Consider the following 14,338-nt stretch of genomic DNA (forward strand, 5'->3'; position numbering starts at 1 on the left):
CAGTGGTAGCGTCGTCGCCTTGCAATCAAGGGGTCCCGGTTCGATACCAGGTGGAGGCACATAGTGGTTCGGATCCCACTTTAAACTGTACGTCCAGTCGCGATTAGCCTTAATGTTCATGAAGTGGACTGAAAACAACAAATCAGACAATCAAAGAAGTCTGGAAGAAAATTTAGTCTCTTAATCTGAAGGAATCAGAATCTTTTGTACAAACTAAACACTTTGATGAGAACAAGCAATTAATTGATATCTTACGTATTATTACTACAGTAGCCTAAGCAGAAAGTGCTGAAGTTATCACAGTATGTCTTAAAATAAAAAATAAAAACATGAATTTCTTAGAGCTATTGAAAGTTGGTCTTTTTTTATTACTTGGCGTTATCAGTGAGTGGGACGCTATATATTTAATTAAAATAGCAGTTTTTAATTTCGAACTTTATTATTTTGTTGAATGTTTTTAATAATATTCTATCACTATTTCTTTCATAATTCTCACTTATTTACGTCCCAGTTCTTTTAATTGGACGATGGAGTAAATTTAGACTCCTATTTGTACATGCCTGTGGCCCTTAAGGTGGACATGGAATAGAGTGTTGACTATGCAGCTTCTGTTTAATGCGGAGAGAGTGTTCCATTACGGGAAGGTAAATAACGAGTATAGGTCAAGGCCATGAATAAAACGGATTATATAAAACGAGCGAGCTCACTTGATAGTTGCAACAATGTCGTAACGAAGAAGAAAAAAACATAGTTCTTCGAGAACTTCCGTAATTTCTGCCTAAGAAGGAGATGGCAAGGCCACCGGAGTGAAAGTTCCAAGCAAGGCACCAAGAATGTTATTACGCTGGAGTGCCCATGATTTGCGAAAGGGGGGAGGGGTACGTACATGTTTTTAGTAGTCAGCCCTTCTTTTGCCTGCCTTTGACGTTCCTTTTTTTAAAATACTGTACCAAAAAGGAGGGTTATGAGTGACCACCACCAACCCCAGTGGCGCAGGAACGTTTTTCATTTGGGGGGGTACAAAATTCAGGCTCATATATATATAAACACGCATACTACTGCACCTAGAAATACATTTCGGAGGGGGGTCCAACCAAGTGTTGCAATAATAATAATAATATATAAATATATTTAGTTAAATTAAAATATTAATTAAATATGTAAATTAATTAATATTGTATTGTTGTTATTACATGAATAGATTAAATTGATTGATTGATTGATTTGCTTTATTTTACTTAAATTTTTGTGCCACTTTTGGCTAATTTGCGAATGTGGGGATGACTGATGATATGAGCAAATTGATGAATAGACACTCACAAACATCCTTCCTATGCCGGGATTTGAACCCGGGATCCCTGGCGTCGTAGCGCGATGTGCTAACCACTCCGCCACGAGGCCGGCTGATGAATAGGTAAAATATAGTAAAAGAATAGAGATATAACAGCACGTATTCATTACCTAGCTTACGTGTAGTTAAGATCGCAAAGATTTGCATAAAAACAACTGCCCTGGAAAGGAATTTAATGCCAAATAGAAAAAGAACTGAATATTTATTAAATAGCAAACAAGGAGTTATATCCAATTAACGAAAAGTCAAGTTCCTGATTAATATTTTATGGATATTATCATTAGTAGTGTGCATAAATCTTTGGAACCCTTCAAAGCCGTACGAGCTAAATTCCTTGTCTTCCAATAAGTTCAGCGGAAATTACGATCGATTGTACTATAGCAAATGCTAACCAATTATATTTTGATCATTTACTTTTACTACTTAGTAAGTCTTTTGAGAGGTGGGGGTTCGAACCCCTTGGATCCCCCTCAATACGCCCTTGATACCTAGGTATAATGTGAAGCCATGGAAAATATTCTATTTTAGAACAGCACACACGAATGTCCTGTTATTTAATGCAAAATTTGCATAACTATTTTTTTCTTTTTCTTAGAATTTATGTTTTTTTAAACAGATTTTAAAACCAGATAACAATTCTGAAACACAAAAGCTCTGGACTTCGTTCTGGCCTTAATTGAATTTAACGGAAGGAAAATCAGGAGTTCGCAATGTGAAAATTGCGAACAAAGATACATCTATTCATTTTAATGCAGGTTGAGATTAAAGGGGGTGAGGAGGATCTTGAGCCACCCCAACCAGGAATAATCATCTCCCACCCACTGAATATAGAAACCACATTATGAATATATCATACTTATAGAGTTCCACTTCAGTTCATTCTAATTTTTAAGTCCCATAGCTACGCATAAAAATTCCTTTAAACAATTTATGGCAGATGTATACCACATCCAATGTCTTTTAGAAACCATGTATTTGGAACTCAGACATCTGTAAGGCGGCGTTGTATTAAGAAAGAAAAAGACTGCGTTGAGATGGTTTCCGATCTACTCGTAAGAAGTCCAACTTTGAAATATTTGTGAAACATTTGGCAAAGCATTTATTTGTTATATAATTAACTGTAACTAATGACACTATTCAAGCACTGAAAGTACTATCATTACATATACAAAACCGAAATCCTTCAGATGTCAGGGGAAGCAAGGAAAGGCATACGCTCAAAATTTATTTTTTCTTCAATCTTCGGTGGACAATATGAAGAGCAGGCCAAGGTTTCTTTTCGCATGTAGTAGTATTTAATGCGTATTTTAAGGTGACATGTCAATTTCTTGTTTATGTGAAAAAGTTAAACTTTAATGTAAGCAAAAGCATGTGCGCGTCACAGTTAAAGATTTTCGCATCTACGTACAAAGAAAATCCAAAACACATTCCCACCTCGCCGGCCTCCGTGGCGGAAGGGTTAGCATTGCGCGGTACGACGCCAGAGGTCCCAGGTAGGGCATGTTAGTGTTCATCAATTTCATCATATCATCACCCATCCTCATCTTCACGATTAGCCAAAAGTGGCAGAAATGCGAAGTAAAATAAACCAAATCAATCAATCATTCCCATCTCACTTCAAAGACCTTGTGAATCCAATCCAAAATCTACCAATAGAACCTGCAGTAAGTTTCATTTATCTCGTGCATTCTCTGACTAATGTAATTTTCTTACAGATTGACTTTAGGGTTTGAAAATGGTGTTTTGTATATGTTGCATTCGATACCAAAATTAGATTTTAAGCAATTAATGTCCAATACATAGGTAAAAATAATTACCTCCTCCTCTGATAATATCGCAAATTGCACCCTGTTCAAATGTCTCGGAAAAATGTCATTTCGCCTAGGAATGATATCGGGATGCGATGAGTCGAGAATTGTCACAGCCTCATCTCGTCTCCTGTGTGGCGAGGTCCTTCTCGTTCTTGTTTGTGCTTATTTTTTGTTCGGTTTCCACTCTGAAGTTATTAAAACTTATTCTAGATTCACTTCATGCTCAGATAGGCTAATCGGGAATCTATTTTCAAAATCTCTTAATATATGTATAGGTTTAAGTGTAGTTTTCCGAACACCCTCTTACAAAGTTATGAAATATATGGGTAAGGTACAGGAGTACATTGTAGCCCCCAAGTTTGTCTGTCGTGTCTCGTCTCGTTCGTGTAAGTATTTCGTTTTGGAAAATTCCATTTTAAATATTCAAAAGAAAATGAGGTCAGTCATATACTCTTGTGATGAAGATTTGTATCTTATCTTCGAATTGACGCGACCACTTCTTTAGAAAAGTGTACCCTCCCCCCGCCCTTTCGCAGAGGAGCAATCGTCTGCAGCGTGATTTTCTGAGAGCAAATCTTATTTCATCGTTCCACACACATTTTAAACAATTTTCATCTCCTTAGAGAGGCTTCCAAACCTCGAACACAGGTCAGTGAACTAACTAGTAGCAACCACAATGTAGTAGAATAATTGGAATGGTTTGACTTTCGGTGGTAAGGAAGATAATGTTTATAATTTATAAACAATATACACTTTTTATTGGGCGAACTGAAAATAGGTTATTTTAACAGTAGCCCCTTGAGTCCCTGCTGTCAAATTACCAAGGGGGGGTACAAGGGGTACAACTCGATTTACGGATTTAGGGGGTACAGTACCCCCTTCAAAAATTTGGGGGGTACAATGTACCCCTGTACCCCCCCGTTCCTGCGCCACTGACTCCTCCCCTTGGGCATGTCACTGCTATTACGCCACAACTAGCGGGGTTCTATTCTCAGTCCAGGATCCGAACCCGGTACCCCTGGCGTCGTAGCGCGCTATAATACGAGTAACCACTCCGCTACGGAGGTCGGTAAATTTTGGTTTCAAGTCCACTTTGTGCACAGATAGACTAATAGGGACTGGACTATCATTTCAACATGTAATCCGAACCACTGTGTGTTTCTACACGGGGTATCGAAGCCGTGACCACTTGATTACAGGGTGACGACGTTACCACTACGCCATCAATGAGGCCTGGTCTCTTATGGAACAGATAAATAAAAGAGGGTGGCAAATTTGAATTTGTGTCGCATAGCTGCATACATACAGGATATAAAATTGTTTTTTTTTTCGAGGGTTCGTAGCGTCTAATCGAACAAAATCGTTTAGACGCTACGAACCCTCGAAAAGAAAAACCATTTTCTATCCTGTATGTATGCAGCTATGTTACCAAAAAAAGTTGCTCGTCTTTTAAGTGCTGTGGTATTTTAAGAAAGCGACACCATGTGTATGTGATTTAATTTCTTTTTATTTAGCGTCGCTTTTCTGCCACTTTTGGCTAATCGCGACGATGAGAATGCTTGATATGATGAAACTGATGATGGGACATTTACAAAGAACACCCATGCCGGGATTCGAACCCGTGACCCCTGCCATTGTAGCGCGCTTCGCTTACCTATCCGCCACGAAGTTCGGCCGGCCGGCACCACATGTATGTCAGTGAGTAAAAGTCTATAAATGTTACTGAATAATTTTTCACGACATAATTGTGACGTCACCTCTGCTCCTTTCCCCTTGCGAAAAATATTCGTTGCAAGCTCCCTTTTCTTCTCGCCCCATCATGTAGCTACTGGTGAAAAGTTCTCTGCGCATTAAAATCGTAATCGATTTAACGCCTTGAGCAAACTTCCTTTTCAATTTACCTCTACGGTTTCCTTAAATTAAGTATTTTAGCCGTTCCGAACGAGAAAATGTAATTTTCATTTCGCCTTCAGAAGCTAGGAAAGGCATTGATGAAAGCTGACAGCGCCTTATGGAGAGCTTAATGCACGCTGTATTGACCGGAAAGGTTAGGCATGAAAGAAACTGCAATTTTCGTCTTGAAAAGCCTTTCAGAGAACGACGCCCTCGCGAGGTGGCAAAGGCAACACTCTCGCTGATTCCGATAAGCGTCCTTGTGCCTCAGTATACCACCGATAAATTCACTCGCTTGCTCCCAAGTTTATAAAGCGGGTCGCCCCACCAGAACGAAGTCACTTTTCCCACCGGTTACTTCCCCTACTTACAGAGCATGCACCGCACGCTGTGTTTCCTACTCGCCGCTGTGCTGGCGGTGGCGCGAGCATCGGAAGACAACAAGTTCGTCGTGCACTGGAACGCGCCGACTTTCATGTGCCGTAAGTACGGGCTGTATTTCAATGTGACGCCGTACAATATCGTGCAGAATGTCAACGACGAGTTTCAAGGCGACAAAACTGTCATTTTCTACGATCCTGGACGCTTCCCGATCCTCCAGAACGGGAAAAGAAGAAACGGAGGGGTTCCCCAGGAGGGCAACATCACGGAACACCTGTACTTCCTGAAGAAAGACATCGACTTGAAGATTCCAGACCGAAATTATGCAGGTTAGTCTCAATGTAGAATTATACACAGTTTAATTCATCCAAAGGAACATTTCAGCCTTAGGTGTTAGTTCGTCTGTTATCTATTTAGGCATAAAGCTTTGGCGAATTTCTTGAAATTTAGTACAAGTCAAACTAGGAAAAAGGCGCATCAGATTTGAATCCGCAGGAAATTTACGCAGTATGTCGTAGAGGTATTTTCCTGAAGTTTTGTACAAGTTTTTCTTCCACAAAATGATAATTAACCCTAGCTTATCCGTACAGTACGAGAAACTTAACTTGCCTGAAGGGGGACTCACAGGCTCAAACTTTTTTTTATCACTAAACTTTAAACTTCAAGAAACATTTTTTTATTGAATCACTGCTTCCTTTGTTGTAAACATTAATTATAATAGTTTCAAAAATTGTCGTCATTAGTATAAAATAATAACCAATCATTGCACGAGTGTCCAAGTGTCGCACACATTTTTTTATCATTCACTAAACCTCGAAAGCATATCACATCAGTGCTTTTTTTATGTGCGTTCAGTTATATAGTAATTATAATAATTACAAAAACTACAATCATTACCAACAGATCGTACACTATTTCAGGCATGATTATCATGTCGGAACACACATTCTGAGGGGGGGCTAATAGGCCCACCACGTGAAATTTTCCCCTATTTACTTTACCTTTAAGATTTTTTTTTAAACAAAGGTAATACAGAAATATTGGGAACATCGTAGGGAACAATGTAATTTATTTTCGTTTTTTAAATGAAAATATTATAAGAGTTGAAAAATCGAGAGAAAAGAGGTGGTAGGCCTGGCAGCCCCCCCCCCCCCCAGGTAAACTAGAGTTAATTATATTTTAGCTCAGTTATGGGAAATTTTGAAAGGCTTCTTTTTTCATTGAAAATAAGAATGAAAGTGCCACTCGTGCAATATCCACAGAGGAATAATGATATTTTGGTGGAAGATGTGGAAGTTTAGGGATGGTAACGATTCGAGACCGGTCACCGAGACTTTATGTCCGAGATTCTTGGTCTCGTTCAAGACTTTGCTACGATATTGAAAAGAGTTACCTGAACTAGGATTACTGTAAAATGAGACTTCTCCAGGGATACCAATATACCATCTTTCTGATTATAGATAATTCATTGTTCATTCATTGATTAGCTTTATTTTACTTCGCTTCTTGTGCCACTTTTAGCTAATTTGCGAAGATGGGGATGAGTGATGACATGATGAAATTGATGAATGGACACTCACAGCCCGGGACAACCTGCCCAGGCCGGGATTCGAATCCGGGACCCCTGGCGTCGTAGCGCGATGTGCTAACCACTCCGCCACGGGGCCGGCTGATTATAGATAAAGTCGTATGCTTTCTGGCCGACCTCCTGGGCGGAATGGTTAGCACAGCACGCTACGACGTGAGGGGTCTTGGGTTCGAATCCCGGGATGGGTATTCTTTGAGAATCTTCCATTATCAATTTCACCACACTCATCCTCATGTTCGCGATCAGACAAAAGTGGCAGAAAAGCGACGTAAAATAAACCGAATCAATAGATCTTGCGCTTTTTCTAAGAATTGCAAAGTCAATCCACTAGTGGCAGTTGTGAGCCTGTGATGCGTCGTCGCATACGTGCAGGATAAAATAGTTTATTTCGAGAGCTCGTAGCGTCGAAACGAGGCGTCAAACAAAGATAATGTTATGAAGTAAAGTTTTAGCCTTACTGCCCTCCATAAACTGTGAAAGGTCGTTCAGTGATCGTTGTATATGTTCTTATACTTTCATTTTCAGACGAGACCGATAACAAATCACACATTTACAACTAGGGACAAAACCGAGGCACTGTCAAATCTCGATACCATGCCTAGGGAAGTTGATTACGCTTAATGTTAACAGGGTTTGAAAAACTTCCCCATAGGGCAAGTCATTTCGATTGTAGATGCGTAATACCACCATTATTCGGATTTCAAACCTAAGCATTTGCAGCATTTCCACTAACAGTCGTTGGTTTGTAATCAAGGGATCCCGGGTTCGATACCTATTGGTGGCACATTGAATAGTGGTTCGGATCTCACTTTAAACTGTAGTCCCAGTCCCGATTACCCTATCTGTGCATAAAGTGGAATTAAAACAACATTTAAAAAAAAACTCTTGCACTAAGATTACCACGGTGGTTTTGTCCAACCTGGGAACTGTTCTTGGTCAGCTGAATCTGACGTCTTAGCTAAACCCTAGCCGTTGTTCTCAGACATGTGGTGATCTCACGATACTTATCGTTTCGTACTGACGCAACGGGTGGCTTTTGTGGTAAAGTGGTTAGCGCAACGCGCTCGGTTACAATCCTAGATGTGCCGAAGTCCTTGCTTCATCATATATTTCAAAGGTTCGTCATTGATCTTCAGCAGGATTAATGTAGAAAAGGCTCGTGCGATTAATATAGAACTTAAAACTTGCGTTATTCTGCTGCCAAGTTCTTAGCGACATGGCCACTTGCACTCTATAAAAAATGCATTCACTACGCTTGTGAAACCAACAGACGGGGCGACATGATGAGAAAACTATTGAAAAAACTGTCCAGTCCGAGTGACATGGGGGTGTATAGGGTGACCCTTTCGTCTATATTCCATGGCGCAATAGCTCGAATGGCCAGAGCTTGCCCAGGGTGAATCGTGGTCAGCATAATTCCTATCTAAGAAAATTGAGTAACTCCTTGGGTTAGAACCTGCGTGGTAGTGTGTGTGTGGATGAATATATTGTGCGGACCCACCGAGCATGTGATAGTGATAATTGAAAACATATTGATTATACAAACCTCAGCTAGTGCACTTTCAATTCGCTATTACTTTTTATTTTAAGAAAACAGTTTATTTAAAACATTAATAATAATGAAAATAGGTTTTCAAAGCGCAATATCAAGACACTGAGTAGAAGTTACACGTCTAAATGCATGGCACTTGCATTTACATCACTATATACGTTCACTAATACAAAGCGGAGAAACATAACCGCAGTTAGAAAATTACAAAAATATTAATTTAAGGTCTCCTTTTGCTTCATCACTATATTCCTCGGGGTTCCGAAAACCACACACAATCTTCTCCCTTGTAGACGTATACGTGTTATCTGCATCTATTGAGTAGTGTTCAGGTACGAAATACTTCTGTGGCTTTCCGTACGGATTTTGTTGCAATCTGCGCAACATTACCCCACGCTCACCTTCGAAATAAAATCGCAAGAAAAAAACGAGACTAGCATAAGTAGTTAATTCTTATGATATGATAATGGCTTATTTTTCATAGTTTTCTACCTAAATAAAGCAGCAGCGAGAAATATAGACTCACTAGCTTTTTTCCTGACGCGCGAAAACCAGAAAAGTCACCAGGAACACAAAAAAAAAACCTGCAGACATTCATCTAAATGAGGACACAGGTTACTAGCGTACGCATGGTTTTTCTTGGAGGGGGGGAAATGGGCTAGAATTGTATAGATGGATATTACATAGCTTCGTTATAGGCGACGGTATCAACTATAAAATATTTCGCATTTACCGTTTTTTAACCATCGCTTGAAAAGTTGTTCCAAGAACAAAATGGTAATCAGAGGTCATTTTAAGTGGGATGTGCATTTACCACTTTGGTTTTCCCCAGAGTTCTTTACTCTTTGATTTGAAAATGTTTATTTTTCTCAAAATCTAGGGAGGGGATGTAACCCCATCAGCGCCCCCTCTTGCGTACGACAGTGCCATAGCTAGATGCCACAGATGAGCTCACGCTGCCACTGTATGCACTTGCCATGGTCAAACATTTGACAGGGACATGTAGATTTTAGACTGCGCAATATTACCCGCCGCTCACAATTACCCCACCTTCCCACTCACCGAATATAGCACAATCACATTTGATATTTTCAATTAGTTATTAGTGTCCTCATTTAGAATATTTGGTTACATAAAATTTCGCCTTATTGATATGCCAATTGGGCATTGTCTCTGTAAAGCCACAAGCACACAACTTTAGTTACAAGAGCAGCAAACACAATTGGAATTCGTTCGTATGAATTCAGGAACAAGAAGTCATTCTTACGTAAAAACATTATGCTGAAAGTATCCATTATCGCAGTGAATGGTGAAGTTTGAGAATAGGAAGAAGGGAAAACATTCTTGCATAAGAAATGCACCGCTGAATTTTGGTGAAAGTTTCAATTATCCTCTTCGAAACAAAAATCCAGTGATCGGTAAGTCTTGGTCAAGAAAGCATATTATTCCAGCCAAATGAAGGTATTTCTTTCGGTGAGTACGTGCTGTGCTGGGAAAAAAAAATCAACGTACGTGTGTTCCAGATACGAATTGTTCATGGTTTTTCCTGCAGTAGTGGTTTCTACACTTTTGTTGTATTTTTTGTTTTGCTTTCTTTCCATAAAGGTTTATTTCTATTTTTTCCACGTGAGCTTTCTGCCTTTCGCTTTCTTTTCTTGCTTTAATTTATTTTCTTTTAACGAACATTTTACATTGTACTTTCTATTATTTCCACTAATTGATATTCAATTACATTTTTCTTCACTCGCGTTTTTTTTTTACATTCAACAATTTATTTTAATTTCACAAATTTTTACTCTATATTCACCGATATTTCTAATTTTTTTTCATTGGGTCTCTTCCGATGGTAACGTCGTCGCCTTGTAATCAAGGGGTCTCGGGTTCAATACCCGGTGGAGGCATATAGTAGTTCCGACCACACTTTAAACTGTAAGCCCAGTCCTAGTTAACCTTTCAGTGCATAAAGTGGACTTAAACTTAGTCAAACATTATTTTTAATATTCATTAATTCTTTTTTCTCTTGAACTGATCACCGAAGAAATTAAAAATAATAAAGAAACCATACTATGGAAAAAACACAACCATTATCAGCGTCTATTATTGTGCGCATTTTCATTATCTTCAATAATGCCCAAACGCAATACACTGAGAAGCAAGTTACTTCTATGCATCACCGACTGCCATAGGGCGGGGGGAGCAGTTAAGAGGAACTTGCATATGAATTTCTCATGTGAAATTGCATTAAAGTTGTCCAATCCCCATGAAATATTTAATGTGTACTGCTTTTTTATTACTGAAAGTCAATTTTTTAAGCTTTATTGAACACTACTTGATCTACCCTCTAAATTCTTCGTTTTTTTTATTAATCTGATTAAATATGGTGCACCTAGTAGCAAAAGTGACTTCGAACCAGCTGAAGTAAATGAATTACTTAGGAAATATATGGGACATTCCAGCGTTACGTGTGTGACATTTCACATGCAAAATTTAAAGTTCTAAACATGAGATTGAATTAAAATATTCGCAATGAATTGATTTCATCTACTTTGTGGCGTCTGCTAATAAATGAAAATAGAACATTTGAGTATGATGACATAGCCGGAATGTATGAAAAGTATTAACGAAAATGTGTTACGTGTGTGACGCTTTAGAAATGTAGCAAAATTTGACTTCATTTGTCTGTGAAGCGTATGAGCTGCATACGTGTTGGTGTCCTGTCAGTGTGTGCTTGCCGTTTCATCAATTCATCTTATTTGTCACTTTTCTTAACTTTTGTTGGTGTGCAAATTATTGCATTCACAAACATTTAAACCTTAATGCAATTAAAAACAATAATTCTCAGACTAATTCAATTTGTTATTGGAGTAGGACCAATTTTCGTGGAATGGCCCATATACAGATCCCCCTCCCCCTCCGCCTCACAGCTTAGTGCCAAGGTATAAAACTTTTTTTTAGGTATATTTCAGAAAATATATTCATGTTGAATTTTATATTGTTTTAATGAAAAGTCCCCCTCAAAATTTTGATTGCGCACTTAGCGCCCTCCCCCCCTTTTCGTGGGCATGATTGCACTCACTTTTAACTGGGGACGTTACTAGGTGCAATCAATCTCAAGTATGTACTTCGGTGCAACACAGTCAGCTTCTTCCTCTGTTCTCTCTCCTTGACAATGATTATTTTTTTCCGAGTTCTGTGGAAGATAAGATAATGCGAAGACTAGGTCAGATACCTCGGTTGAGTGATGTCCGGTGGACATCGCCTATTTATAAGACACTTATCCTCTTTTCTTCCATTCGAGTGGAGATTTCGGCACCGCGCAAATTGGAAAACAAAGCGCGTTGCTTAATTTCAATGTTTGCCTTGAGGTAACGCCACGAATGGGTGTTTAGATAGAACTGTGTCAATACATGTTTCTGGCGCATCGCGAAATCACGATTGGGGGAGGGGTCCGCTACGTGCTTTAGTCCAGAGGAAAGTTTTCTTCTTTCAGTGCACAGAAAGAGCCTGTCAAGGTCGTGGTGTATCGGCTAATTTCCTTTCTGTTTCGGAAATATTTGCATTGGTTTAAAGACTGCTTTCCAGAACCAATGCAACCTCAAGCATAATAACTCTATTACCTCTAGTTCAGGCACGTTTCTAGAAATATATTCTGGGAGAGGGGGTCCTAATCAAGTGTCTCAATAATAATAATAATAATAATAATAATAATAATAATAACAACAATACTAATGTTTAAATTAATATAATTATAATTACATTAAATTGATTAAAATAATTATAATTACATTAAATTGATTAAAACAATTATAATTACATTAAATTGATTAAAACAATTATAATTAAAATAGCATTAATTAAAATATTCAAATTAATTAATATTATATTGTTATTACATTAATAGGTAAAAAGACTGTTAAGGATAGTGATACAACAGCACGTATTCATTATCTAGCTTACGTTTAGCTAAGGTCGGCAAAACTGCCCTGGCAAGGAAATTAATGTAAAATAGATAAAGAATTAAATATAAAAAAGGATGTTAGATCCAGTTGGCGAATAGTAAATAGATAAAATAATTAAATATAAAAAAAGGATGTTAGATCCAGTTGGCGAATAGTAAAGTTCCTGGTAATATTTTATGCATATTACTATAAGTAGTAATAGATCTTTTACACACATATATTTCACTTCAGTCACAGTAATTTATGTTAATTATTGAAATAATGAAACATGATAACTTCAATCTGAAGAAGTGTTTTTTGAGGTGGCAACACTACTATGGGGAAATATGTCTCGTTTGCCCCCCCCCCCCTGGAAAAAAATACCTTGCTTGCCCCTCCCTGGAAAAAAATCCTGCGGACGTCCATGCCCACAGAAAGTTATACTGGCTGCGAGTCCAGACGCCAGAGCCTCGCTAGTCTGCAAAAGGCAGTCCAAGTTTCTGGGAGAATTTCCGGGGGAGGGAGGTGGACGGACCTTTTCAACGCCCATGTGTTTCACCCAAACAATAATTGAAAATCTAAATATTGAAGTAAAAATAAGTTATACAAATGCCATGTTGTATTGCAAAAGTGTTACATTTTAAGATTCAGATCTTCGTGATCCAGGGGTTGGTAGAGGATGCTCAGAAACCAGATATACTGGTTCGAAACTTCTAAGGTTTTCTCATCATAATCATGATTACTTATACGTTCATTTTATTTTTATTATGAAATTTGCTTATTGCATTTTGACAGGGTGGACCGTGACTCACTCTGGCCCATCCTTGGTGCCGCTTCGGAGAACAATATGTCTGATGTACCTACAAAATCAGTGCATTAAGTCGCTTAGTGATTGTTTTTTTTGTGAGGTATAATTAATTGCCTTATCAGGGGCGATTTTTTGTTGTTGAAGTGGCTGTCATAAAGCTACCAAGTATTGTACAAATATCAGTGTACTTGACTTCTATTCAACGTTAAGATAATCTCCAGATGTTTGAGAACAATACGTGAAAAAACCACACACGTAGACACTCCGTTTTGACCGTCATTCAAAGTTTTCAAATAAATATAAATGCGTGAACGAAAGATAAAGGTAAAGTTCCTCGTGCCGTGTGATCAGCACAACGCTCCGACCGCCTTTACCCCCCTCCCCCATTGTTACCCCCAGGTACCCATTGATTTGAGGGCTGGGTGAGCCCCAGAGCCGCTGTATGCGGGGACATGGCCGCGTGTACGTAGTAATATTTATTTATATAAGCCTATGCAGATTCCAAACTATTAACTTGTACGGTTTCCAAAAATCGCGAAGTTTGCACACCTACAAACAATATTTGCAGTAAGTCTTGAAGCTTTCCTGGCGACGAATGTTGAAAATATCCTCACGGGATATCGACCAGGTGAGTTGTGGAAAGGAGTCCAAGCTTTCGGGAGCTAACGTCACACTCATCTTCAGGGCAGAAGTGGCTGGGTAATATTTGCAGTTTTAACTAATCTTAGCGTATTTAGTAAAATAATAGCCACTCAAGTCCGTGTTGCCCTTTAGGGCCATATCAGAAAAATATACAAATGTGCATATCATTAACATTAAGTAATATGTGAAAATATCTCGAAGGGGTTGACGACGTTGCCCATTATTTGGCGACGCCCCCTAACGATAATGGAGTAACAAACAACTCTGCGAACGCTAGTTTGGGTCTCCTTCCAGCAAATGTATAAAATTGCCTTGTTATTAAAAGAAATGAACATTCATTCTTTAGTACCAGTGGTGACGATTGGGTGCCAAAACTG

General features: G+C 38.7%; 1 protein-coding gene across 1 annotated transcript in view; it reads left to right on the forward strand.

Annotated features, from left to right (window-relative positions):
- The first annotated feature begins 5,345 nt into the window (after positions 1–5,345).
- The window catches only part of LOC145998707 (hyaluronidase B-like), a 54,058-nt gene continuing 45,065 nt past the window's right edge, over positions 5,346–14,338 (forward strand). The window contains exon 1 of the mRNA XM_083135197.1: positions 5,346–5,765. Within this exon, the coding sequence (XP_082991323.1) occupies positions 5,432–5,765 (334 nt within the window). The 5' untranslated portion in view covers positions 5,346–5,431. The remainder of the gene's footprint in view (positions 5,766–14,338) is intronic.

The sequence above is a fragment of the Lepisma saccharinum genome, chromosome 14 (assembly GCF_977018435.1).
Source record: "Lepisma saccharinum chromosome 14, izLepSacc3.1, whole genome shotgun sequence".
NCBI lineage: Eukaryota > Metazoa > Arthropoda > Insecta > Zygentoma > Lepismatidae > Lepisma > Lepisma saccharinum.